Here is a 12,641-nt window from a genome sequence, read left to right as displayed (position 1 = left end):
AAAGAAAACAAGAATTACATTTCATAAAGTAATTGAGGTAATCAGAGTAAGTGACAGAATACTTAAGATTAGAATAGTGCTTCATCATAGATTAGCAACCATTATATCGGCCTATGCCCCTCAGCCAGGGCTACCCGATGGACAGAAAGACAGTTTCTATGACACCCTACTGTAGACCACCTCATTGATGAACGACAGGGACCTTCTCTTTGTGGCTGGTGATTTCAATGGGCATGTTGGACGACATGCTGGTGGCTTCCATGGCGTACATGGAGGCTATGGTTATGGTTCCCGCAACGAGGAGGGAACTAGGCTGCTGGAGTTCTGCGATGCAAATAGTCTTATGGTTTGCAACACTAACTTCAGGAAACCGACAAGCCACCTGGTCACCTACCGATTGGGCCGGCATACTAGCCAAATCGACTACATCCTTGCCAGAAAAAGGGAAAGATGGCTGCTTATAAATGCCAAAACCTTCCCAGGCGAAGAATGCACCCCACAACATAGACTGGTAGTTAGTGACTTTAGGATCAGGACTAAGAGGGCAACTAGAAGACGACCAACATGGAGAAGAAGGGTCTGGAAGCTTAAAGACCCTGTGAATGGACAGAGATTTAGAGATATGTTACTTGATGCCTTTGACGAAATGGAAGGGGGTATAGCTACACATGGGGTAGAAGACAACTGGACGCTTCTGAGGGACAACCTGCTGAAAGCCACTGACCAGATCTGTGGCTGGTGCAAAGTCCCCTTAAGACCCAAAATAACGTGGTGGTGGAACAATATTGTTGACAGGGCTATTAGACAAAAGAAACAGGCTTGGAAGGCCTGGAAGAACGGTGGTAGCAGGGAAGTGTATCAGACTGCTAGAAGAGAAGCTAGGAGACAGGTCTATCTAGCCAGAGGGGAAGCAGATAAGAAAAAGTTTGCCAATGTCCTGCGCCATGAGGATGAAAGACTTGAGGTATTTTGTGTTGCAAGACAGTGTGTGAGAGAGAATCGTGACGTGGTAGGAGAGAAATGTGTTCGCAAGGATGACGGTTCACTTGCGCTAAATGAGGATGCAAAGAGAGAGGCTTGGAGACGCCACTATGAAAGGTTGCTGAATGAGGAAAATGAATGGGATAAAGAGAGTCTGCCAAATGTCGACCCAACAGAGGGACCAGCAATCCGAGTTAACAGTTCCTTAGTAGTTAAGGCAATTACAAGCATGAAAACAGGGAAAGCCCCAGGCCCATCAGGAATTACTGCAGAGATGCTCAAAATATCTGGTAGTGTCGGCTATAGCATAGTCACCCATATAGTTAACCAGGTGATACACGAAGGAGTCATACCCAATGACTGGTGTAGCAACATAATAGTCAACTGCTACAAAGGTAAAGGTGATGCCCTAGATACAAATAACTACAGGGGCATCAAGCTGCTGGATCAGGTAATGAAGGTTACGGAGAGGGTTATAGCCCAATTAATTAGAGAGAGAGTTAGCTTAGATGAGATGCAGTTTGGGTTCATGCCAGGGAAAAGTACTACTGATGCTATATTCCTGGTAAGACAGCTGCAGGAGAAATACCTAGCCAAAGATAAGCCCCTGTACCTGGCTTTTGTTGACATGGAGAAAGCCTTTGACAGGGTCCCCCGATCTCTTATCTGGTGGTCAATGAGGAAACTAGGGATAGATGAATGGTTAGTGAGAGCTGTGCGAGCCATGTACAGAGACGCTGCTAGTAAGGTGAGGGTTGGCAACGAGTACAGTGAAGAATTCCGGGTAGAGGTTGGGGTCCACCAAGGTTCAGTCCTCAGTCCCCTCCTATTTATCATAGTCCTTCAGACAATAACGGAGGAATTCAAGACAGGATGCCCCTGGGAGCTCCTCTATGCTGATGACCTTGCTCTAATTGCTGAGTCACTATCAGAACTGGAGGAGAAGTTTCAGGTGTGGAAACAAGGATTAGAATCGAAGGGCCTTAGAATCAACCTAGCCAAAACCAAAGTCCTAATATGTAGGAAGGTGGACCAATCACAAACGACTTCAGGTAGATGGCCCTGCTCGATCTGTAAAAAAGGTGTAGGTAGAAACTCTATAAGGTGCACCAAGTGTAAGCTATGGACACATAAGAGGTGCAGCAATGTCAAAGGAAGGCTAACTAGGAAAATAGTTTTTGTCTGTGGCAGATGCTCAGGAGCAATAAACACTGGAAATGTGCAGAGACCAACTTCTACCACGTTCCAGGGAGACAAACTAGAAGTAGTTGATAGCTTCCACTACCTAGGTGACCAAGTCAGTAGCAGGGGTGGGTGTGCTGAAAGTGTAACGGCTAGAGTAAGAATAGCCTGGGCAAAGTTTAGAGAGCTCTTACCCCTACTGGTGACAAAAGGCCTCTCGCTCAGAGTAAAAGGCAGACTGTATGATGCATGTGTACATACAGCCATGCTACATGGTAGTGAAACATGGGCCGTGACTGCTGAGGATATGCGTAAGCTCACAAGAAATGAAGCCAGTGTAATGTCAGTGTTCATAATCGACAGAGTGTAAGTACCTTGAGAGAAATGTTGAACCTAAGAAGCATCAGTTGTGGTGTGCAAGAGAGACGTTTGCGCTGGTATGGTCATGTGATGAGAATGGCTGAAGATAGTTGTGTGCAAAAGTGCTACACCCTAGCAGTTGAGGGAACCTGTGGAAGAGGTAGACCCAGGAAAACCTGAGATGAGGTGGTGAAACATGACCTTCGAACTTTAGGTCTCACCAAGGAAATGACTAGAGACTGAGACCTATGGAAGTATGCTGTGCGTGAGAAGACCCGGCAAAACTAGTGAGGCCATAACCAGTGGCCCCTACCTGGGACATAGTCAGTCCACCTGTGCATACCTTCCTTCTTGTGACACTTGTGAAGACCTGTTGAGGCAAGTGAAAATCAAACCAAAATCAAACCAAATCAAAATAGATGAACATCAATGGAATTTGTATCTTTGTGGCACATAAGACAACCATCCGAACGTGGCCGTAGCCAGTACCGCATCGACTGGCCTCCGTGCTGTGGGCACATAACAAACACCATCCGATCGTGGTCATTCGCCAGCCTCGTCTGGCACCTGTGTCGGTGGCACATAAAAAAACACCATCCGAGCGTGGCCGTTCACCAGCTTCGTCTGGCACCTGTGTCGGTAGCACATAAAATCACCCACTACACTCTCGGATTGGTTGGCGTTAGGAAGGGCATCCAGCTGTAGAAACACTGCCAGATCTGACTGGCCTGGTGCAGCCTTCAGGCTTCCCAGACCCCAGTTGAACCGTCCAACCCATGCTAGCATGGAAAGCGGACGTTAAACGATGATGATGATGATGATGATGAATCTCACACACACATTAAACATTATTATAGCATCTGGTGCATAATTTAATTTAAAAGGACAATTTATTATAAACAGATAATTGATCCACATAATTACAACTTGGAATTCATGTGAGTTTTAGTACATCTTCAGGCTCATTTGAAAACTTCTTTCAAAGTTTAAGTTGTGTATCATTTGCATATCTTTTTCTAATGGATTAATTTAGTATTGTCTAAGTGCTGATCAGCAGGTGGTTAGCCAGTGTGTCAAGTGTTGTTAAAATTCCTTTAATCTTATAGAAAAGCACACTAGCAGAAGAGGAATGTACATATAATTTATGTACAACCTAAACAATTAGGTGAGCTTCCAAGTACATCTTATGATAAAATAGAATGCACATGAATTTTGAGATGGGTGACTATGCAAAAACATATTCTCATGGACCGATTGTGCTTTTGATAACAAATTGTCTGTATAAAAAATACTGAATTAGATGGCTTTCTAATATTTTCTTTCAAATTCTGATTACATGGTATTTCTATATAATTACATAATATTTGAACACAGAACATTGTTTATAATTAGGTGAGTAAGCTTGTGCTTATGCTAGGTAGATCATTTTCCTGTTCTTGGACACTCCAAATAAAACTATAATAGAGGTGAACTTTCCCCTGTACATTAACTTAAAAGAATAAATAAGTTAAATGAAACTTTTCTTGAAGTTACTGATAGTAAGTCTCACTGTGAAGCCATCAGTTGGAGTGAAGGTTGTTCTATATACCACTAACATAGAAAGGTAGAATTCTTTCAGCAGAGGGCTTGATGGATTTTGACAGTTATAACTAGGCATCATGAATAAAAGCTGGATACGTGTATGCATTTCCTGTTGTGGAAATGCTGGAAGAGTTACAAACTTTAACACTATGCACATTCTGAGAAATGGTGTCTAATACAGGATAAAAAGTTCCTGGTCATGTTCATTGAGACATTTAGGTTGAACTGAAGACAGAATAAATTTGATCCCTCCCTAATTCTGTTTTGGTGTGGAGATGGAAGTTGCTCTGTTTATACTATATTCTCTCTAAAGCCAATCCAAAATAACACCTTGTTGTACTGTAAAAGATGCTATCAAAAATATGTGTAAGCACAAGCATGCCTGTGTGGTAACAAGCTTGCTTCTCAACCACATGGTTGCAGGTTCAGTCCCACTGCATGGAAGCATGGGCAATTGTCTTCTACTGTAGCCCCTGGCTGACCAAAGCTTTGTGAGTGAATTTGGTAGAACGGAAACTGAAAGAAGCCTGTTGTATATAGGTGTGTATGTGTGTGTGTGAGTGTGTTCATCTCCCACCACCACTTGACAACTGCTTGTGGTGTATTTGCAACCCTGTAACTTAGTAGTTTGGCAAAAGAGACTGATAGAATTAGTACTTGGCTTTAAAACATAAATCCTAGAGCTGATTTGTTCAACTAAAACCCTTCAAGGTGTTGCAGCAACATGGACACAATCAAATGATTGCAACAACTAAATGATAAAAGATTTGTGGATAAATTGGAGATTTTTTCAGTAATACTTGCTAAAAAATTTAATATTATATAGCTTGGAAGTAGAAGTGGAAATTCCCATGAAGTCTTCTGATCTACTTCTTAAGTTACTCATGGGGTATTCTTTGTGTAATATCTGACTTAAAGTCTAAAGTAATGTCTACTGAAGCAGTTACCATGAGAGACAGTCATATTGGCTTTTTGGTGCAAAATGCACTCTTGTTTATATCGCTAGTGGGGAGATAAATCCTTGCTATATCCAGCACTGAGATCACTAGATCATTTCAAGCTTTTTTGGTCTTGTCAATGTTGGACACTTGACTGCTACAGCAATATACAGAATCACAGTGTGAGAACAGGTGCTAATGTCATGATTAGCCAGTTAGCTTGTTGAAAAATACATATTGGTGACAGAGGCAGTATTAATATCAAGAGATAATATTTATCCCCACTTAAAAGTAGATATTCTATTAGAGAAAACTGTATCACAAAGTAGAAATGGAATTACAAATTTCAAAATAAGTGGAAAAGAAAAACACAAAGAATAATTACAATTTATTCGTTGGTAGTAATCTCTGCTTTTGGCTCCTTTTATTTTCTTGGAGGAAGTTGCACTTTCCTTTGATAAGTAACATTTTCCAGTTTCTTCAGTTATTTCAAAGGATAAACAATTTTTGTTAGACAAACATCTTTCTGCGCAAACATCTGCTGTTAGACTTTTATTACTCTCCAAAATTTTTCCAGGTATATCAAGAACTGCACCTTTTACTTTCACAAAATGGATTTTAGAAACTGGAATTAAAATAAGATTGAGATAAATGTAAACACCAAAAACAAAAATTTCTAACATAGAAAAAAGGACAAAAATTTGAGGTAGGAAGTGATTGATTAAATTGGGCCTTACACTTGACTGGTATTTTATTTTATTGGCCCTGGAAAAGAGCCAGAACTAATACCACAACACATTTTGTCTGATGTTCTGATGATTTTCTCAATCCATCACCAGCATAAATAATAATAATCATTGTTGATGTTACCAATCTGTTTCATGACTAAGAATTGTGAATGAAGTTTGATGGATGGAAACTATGCTGAAGCCTGCTGGAGAGAACACACTTCCTCACTTGATGTTCTTGGTTGGTAAACTTAATTCTTCACTCAAATTAATACCATTACCTCAACCTTGGATAGCTTATGCAAGTCTATTCATTTGCATAGATTTGGAAAGTTATCTGGTCTGAGGACAGCTCTTGCTTTCCTTCCAACCAGCCACAAATACTATAGAAATTGTCATGGATACAGACATTCTTCTGACAAAGATATTTAATAAAAAAAATTAAACAAAAATACCTAGACAGAGACAACAGAAGCGAACCTATTTAAATTACCTTTGCAACTGGATGTAACTGGAGTCCATTTATTGTCATCTTTACATCTTGACTTCAACTTTTGTCTTCCTGGACAGGTGTAGGTCACTTCAGATTTATAGGTGGTTTTAGTGTAGGACTTCTTTGCACCAACAACATCTTTTGGCAGTCCACAATCAACTTTTGTAATAACTGGAAGTGATAATAGAAATTGATATCAATGGTGAATATATGTTAGGAGGAGGGTGAGAATGAGGAAATAATGACAAATTTAGAATAAAAGATATTGACTGTAACAAACTAAAGATATTGGCACACACATACAGACATACATATATCACATGAAAGGAAGTGATCCTTAAGGATCCTAATGAAAAGCTTAGTCACCAAGTAAAATTGATATATACAATAGTTACAGAGTATAATAGAAAAGGTACAAGGATGATGGATATTTAAATAATTTATTCCAGCTAGCTTATGCATGTTTCTGATAAGGTTGTAGAATCATAGTTTCCTAATACTATCATCATCATCATCATCATCATCATTTAGCGTCCGTTTTCCATGCTAGCATGGGTTGGACGGTTCAACTGGGGTCTGGGGAGCCCGAAGGCTGCACCAGGCCAGTCAGATCTTGCAGTGTTTCTACAGCTGGATGCCCTTCCTAACGCCAACCACTCCGAGAGTGTAGTGGGTGATTTTATGTGCCACCGACACAGGTGCCAGACGAGGCTGGCGAACGGCCACGCTCGGATGGTGTTTTTATGTGCCACCGACACAGGTGCCAGATGAGGCTGGCAGACGGCCACGCTCGGATGGTGTTTTTATGTGCCACCGACACAGGTGCCAGATGAGGCTGGCGGACGGCCACGATCGGATGGTGTTTGTTACGTCCCCAAAGCACGGAGGCCAGTCTATGCGGTACTGGCTACGGCCACGTTCGGATGATTTTCTTGTGTGCCACCGGCACTGGTACCACAAAGATACAAATTCCATTGATGTTCATCTATTTTGATTTGTTTTGATTTGATTTGATTTTCACTTGCCTCAACAGGTCTTCACAAGTGTCACAAGAAGGAAGGTATGCACAGGTGGACTGACTACGTCCCAGGTAGGGGCCACGGGTTATGGCCTGACTAGTCTTGCCGGGTCTTCGGATGGTGTTTTTATGTGCCACCGACACAGGTGCCAGATGAGGCTGGCGAACGGCCACGATCGGATGGTGTTTGTTGCGTGCCCACAGCACGGAGGCCAGTCGACGCGGTACTGGCTACGGCCACGTTCGGATGGTTTTCTTGTGTGCCACCGGCACTGGTACCACAAAGATACAAATTCCATTGATGTTCATCTATTTTGATCTGATTTGATTTGATTTTCACTTGCCTCAACAGGTCTTCACAGGTCTTCACAAGTGTCACAAGAAGGAAGGAAGGTATACACAGGTGGACTGACTACGTCCCAAGTAGGGGCCACGGGTTATGGCCTGACTAGTCTTGCCGGGTCTTCGGTTGGTGTTTTTATGTGCCACCAACACAGGTGCCAGATGAGGCTGGCGGACGGCCACGATCGGATGGTGTTTGTTATGTGCCCACATCACAGAGGCCAGTCGATGCGGTACTGGCTACGGCCACGTTCGGATGGTTTTCTTGTGTGCCACCGGTACTGGTACCACAAAGATACAAATTCCATTGATGTTCATCTATTTTGATTTGGTTTGATTTGATATTAATCAATCTCATAATCATACAAATTAAAGAAAATGGAGAACAAACTACATTAATCTTCTACAGAGCTAGACCATCCTGTCTGCCAGGCAGGAAATTTGATCAAAGTAATGGTAATAGGAACTACTTATTTTAAGGCTGTTGTTGACCAATACTTGACCAGCTAGAAAAAAGTAGGTAACTTATACCAAAATAAACATAAAAGTTTTTCACATCTGATTAAGAAAGCATTGAAATTATTACCTCTGTCTATTTGATTCAGGGTTGTGTCAAAACACAAGACAGTGCAAATTCAAATTCCTCCTATATGCTTAATTATCAATGTTATTCAGGCCAGGATGTGAATGCAGTCTCAAACTGAAGACAAGATGAACTATTTGTAACACAGAGAACAATCTATTGTTCTCCCGTAAGTCAGGTACACTTTCATTGTGAAGAATCCAGTTCTTTGTGCTCCACAGGTCTGGTCTGTTTTGCCAAATATCCTCTCGCAAATGCTTCAAAATATCGCAGCAAAACACTTGACAGTTTGATTGGGGGTGGGGATGAATTCTTGATGCACGATACCACATTTCCAGGTGTGACACTTTTGTCTTCCTGATCACTCATCATCTTCTAGGATTTTCGTTTGCTTTTTTGAAGCACCAATGCCACTCAAAACATTGCATACATCCCATTGCCTCATTGCTATAAGCTTGCTGAAGCATGCTTAATGTCTGTATCAGACTTCCCAAGTTTAATGCAAAATGAGAACCCAGGTTAAAGATTTCCCCAAGACACCTGATGAAGGTTGGAGGGTATATCAGCCGAAACGTATTAACAACAAACAAAATGAGGACAAATATCCGTCAAATATAAATAATATAAATAATGTACATAATTCCTCATCTCTTAAATATAGAACTGGAATATTCATATACATACATCACATGCAAAATATACACACAAACATACATGCACACATTCATACAGGGCATATACACAAACTTGCATGTACACACACTCAAACATATACTGAAACCATATATATATTTTATATATATTTTATACATGCACTTATATATATATCGCAGTCATAGCAGATACCGGTGTCATGCAAATTGGCACATAAACACACTCAGGAGTCAAACAAATGACACCCCTGCTGGTGGCACATAAAAACACCTATTACACTCTCGGAATGGTTGATGTTAGGAAAGGCATCCAGCAGTAGAAAACCATCCCAAATCAGATGCAGCTTTCCAGCATGCCAGACCAGCCAAACTGTCCAATCCATGCCAGCATGGACAATGGACGTTAAATGATGATGATGATATATCATCATCATCATCATTTAACGTCCATTTTCCATGCTAGCATGGGTTGGACGGGTTGACCGGGATCTGGGAAGCTAGGAGGCTGTACTAGGCTCGAGTCTGATCTGGTAGTGCTTTTACAGCTGGATGACCTTCCTAATGCCAACCACTCTGTGAGTGTAGTGGGTGCTTTTTACATACCACCGGCATGGAAGACAGTCAAGGCAGCGCTGGTATCAGCCACATTCAGATGGTGCTTTTTATGTGCCACTGGCATGGGTATCACAACTACGATTTCCATTTGATTTTTATTTTGATGTAGATCTCCTCAAGCACAGCAGGTCGCCTTACGATCCAAGGTAAGCACAGCAGGCTGTCTTGCGATCCAAGGTACTTTGGATGGGCTGGGGCTGCTATGTGAAGCTGGTACAGGAAACAGCCATGAACTCACGTTATTTGTCAGGTCTTCGCAGTCTCAGCATATATCCAGAGGTCTTGGTCTTTGTCATTGCCTCTGTGAGGCCTAACATTCGAAGGTCATGCTTGACCACCTCATCCCATGTCTTCCTGGGTCTACCTCTACCCTGGATTCCTTCAACTGTTTGGGAGTGGCACTTCTTCACACACCTCTCCTCATCCATCTGTAGTACATGACCATACCAGCACAAACGTCTCTCTTGCACACCACATCTGATGTTTCTTATGTCCAGCATTTCTCTCAGGGCGCTTACACTCTGTCGTGTGTGCACACTGACATTACACATCCAGCAGATCATGCTAGCTTCATTTCTTTCAAGCCTATGCATGTCCTCCACAGTCACAGCCCATGTTTCATTACCGTGAAGCATGGTAGTTCACACATGTGTTGTACAATCTACCTTTCACTCTGAGTGAGAGACCCTTTGTCACCAGTAGGGGTAGAAGCTTTCTAAACTTTGCTCAGGCTATTCATATTCTATTGGTAACACTCTCTGAGCATCCACCTCCACTACTAACTTGGTCACCTAGGTAGTGGAAACTATCAACTACTTCTAGTTTCTCCTCCTGGAGTGTGATGGAATCTGTTTTCTGAGTATCTGTGGTGTCTATTGCCCCTGTGCATCTGTTGCACACGAAAGCTATCTTCTTGGTTAATTTACCTTTGATGTTGCTGCAACCCTTATGCATGCATAGCTTACACTGGGTACATCTTATGGAGTTTCTACCTACACCTTTTCTACAGATCGAGCAGGGGTGTGTGATGAGGGGTGTGTGATGAGTTCACCTTCCTACTTATTAGAACTTTAGTCTTTGCTACATTGACTCTAAGGCCTTTTGATTCTAAACCTAGCTTCCACACACGGAATTTCTTTTCTAGTTCCGGTAGTGATTCTGCAATTAGGGCCAGGTCATCAGCATAGAGGAGCTGCCAGGAGCAACCCGACTTGAATTCCTCTGTTATTGCCTGGAGGACTATGATGAATAAAAAGTGGCTGAGGGCTGAACCTTGGTGGACCCCTACTTCTACCCAGAATTCTTCACTATACTCGTTGCCAATCCTAATCTTACTAATGGCCTCTCTGTATATGGCCTGTACAGCCCTTATTAACCATTAGTCAATCTCCAGTTTCTGCATTGCCCACCAGATAAGGGATCGGGGAACCCTGTCAAAGGCTTTCTCCAAGTCCATGAAAGCTAAGTAGATGTGTTTATCTTTAGCTAGGTATATCTCTTGCAGTTGTCGAACCAGGAATATGGCATCAGTGGTGCTTCTACCCAGAACAAAACCAAACTACATCTCATCTTAGCAGACTCTCTCCCTAATGAGATGGGCTATAACATTCTCCATGACCTTCATCATCTAATCCAGCAGCTTGATACCCATGTAGTTATTTCTATCTAGAGGGTCACCTTTACTCTTGTAGCAGTTGACTATGGTGCTGCTATGCCAGTCATTGGGTATGACTCCATTATGAACTACCTGGTTTACAATGCAGGTGTCTAGACCATAGCCCACACCACCAATGTTTTAAGCATCTCAGCAGTGATTCCTGATGGGATGGAGGTTTTTTTCTGGCTTCATACCCTTAGTTGCTTTATCTACTAGGGAGCTTTCTATTGTGATAGCTGGTCCCTCTACTGGGTCAACATTTTGCAGGCTCTCCTCCTCCCATTCATTCTCCACATTCAGCAGTCTTTCATAATGGCTTCTCCAACCCTCTTTCTTTTCAGAAACATTAAAAGCAAGTGCACCATCATTCATGTGGACGCATTTCTCTCCTGTGATGTCACAATTTTCTCTCACACACTGTCTAGCAATCTAGCAATCTGAATATATATAAATATATTAAGATAAAGATAGTTATGGCTGGTCTATGGGATTATTCTGGGTTTCACATCCATAATATGCTTGGCTCTATGGCGTTTCTTCAGACTTTAATGGCCGGTGGTCTATAAACTCTCTCAAATTTAGGGAGAAAAGATTTTGTAGCTAATTGCACAAAGAAGTATTATGCACAAGGATTGTTTTCCTTAGACCAGTGTCTATAATTGACGTTATCAGCTTATGGGTTCCAAGACTTCAGTAGGAAACTTTCTAACACATAAGCAGGGTCTGAAGATATCTGTCCTGGAATTTAAGCTGTTCCTTGGGTCAAGGGAATTCTTTAATATTCTCGCCTGTTCAGCTATGCACAGCTTCCAATGCTTGCTCCTGTTGATGTAGGGGCCTGGTTCTTCTAAGATCTTCTATGATATTATGCGTGGAGACCCTTTGTCCTTCAGGTGCTACACATGACTGGCCAAAGATGTGGTGTACCATCTCTCTGGGATCCTGAATGAGGATTTGTGGTTGGAGAAGCACTGCTTGAAGGTGTTTCTAGAACATTAAAGACAGCCTAGCTATAACTTTAACAATGAAGAAAGGCAAATTGTAATGGAATATACTGATGCTATACATATATGTATGTGTCCATATATATATATCTATTATATAAATTGGATATGGGTAATCATTGTATTCTTTCTTGTCTTGAGGTTCACCACTGGGTGGATTCACGTAAAAAATGGCACACAGGTGGAGATGGGTGCATAGATTGTACTGTGGTTTGTATTTTTTCTTAACCCTCATAGTTACCACGAAAATCGATTAAAACTTTTTCTAAAGGAATTCCCATTTGTTCTGCCATTAAGATAATCACTTGCTCACACAGCTGGCATATACCCTTTTGTTAGCAACAAGGGGATGACAGGATGACAGTCAGCCAAAACATTTGCTACTGTCTCTCTTCTTTCACCTCTTTGTGGAGTTAATAATCTTAATCTTTAGTTACAGCTTCTCATTCAAACTACATTATAGACAGAATTGTCAGATTAAGACAGTAAGGTGTTTTGAGGGAGAT

The 12,641-nt window shown here is 41.7% G+C and overlaps 2 protein-coding genes across 2 annotated transcripts in view; both read right to left on the bottom strand.

Moving 5' to 3' along the window:
• The window catches only part of LOC115215518, a 530,737-nt gene extending 525,088 nt beyond the window's left edge, over positions 1–5,649 (bottom strand). The window contains exon 1 of the mRNA XM_029784691.2: positions 5,428–5,649. The gene's annotated coding sequence lies outside the window, so the exon portion shown is untranslated. The remainder of the gene's footprint in view (positions 1–5,427) is intronic.
• A 516-nt stretch (positions 5,650–6,165) lies between these two features.
• The window catches only part of LOC118764742, a 152,701-nt gene continuing 146,225 nt past the window's right edge, over positions 6,166–12,641 (bottom strand). Inside the window, exons 40-41 of the mRNA XM_036505708.1 lie at positions 6,264–6,434; positions 6,166–6,185 (exon numbers count right to left, since the gene is read on the bottom strand). Of these exons, the coding sequence (XP_036361601.1) occupies positions 6,166–6,185; positions 6,264–6,434 (191 nt within the window). The remainder of the gene's footprint in view (positions 6,186–6,263; positions 6,435–12,641) is intronic.

This window comes from Octopus sinensis, linkage group LG9, assembly GCF_006345805.1.
Source record: "Octopus sinensis linkage group LG9, ASM634580v1, whole genome shotgun sequence".
Lineage (NCBI taxonomy): Eukaryota > Metazoa > Mollusca > Cephalopoda > Octopoda > Octopodidae > Octopus > Octopus sinensis.
The sequence above is the reverse complement of the archived record's forward strand: the minus strand, read 5'-3'. Positions and strand labels throughout refer to the sequence as shown.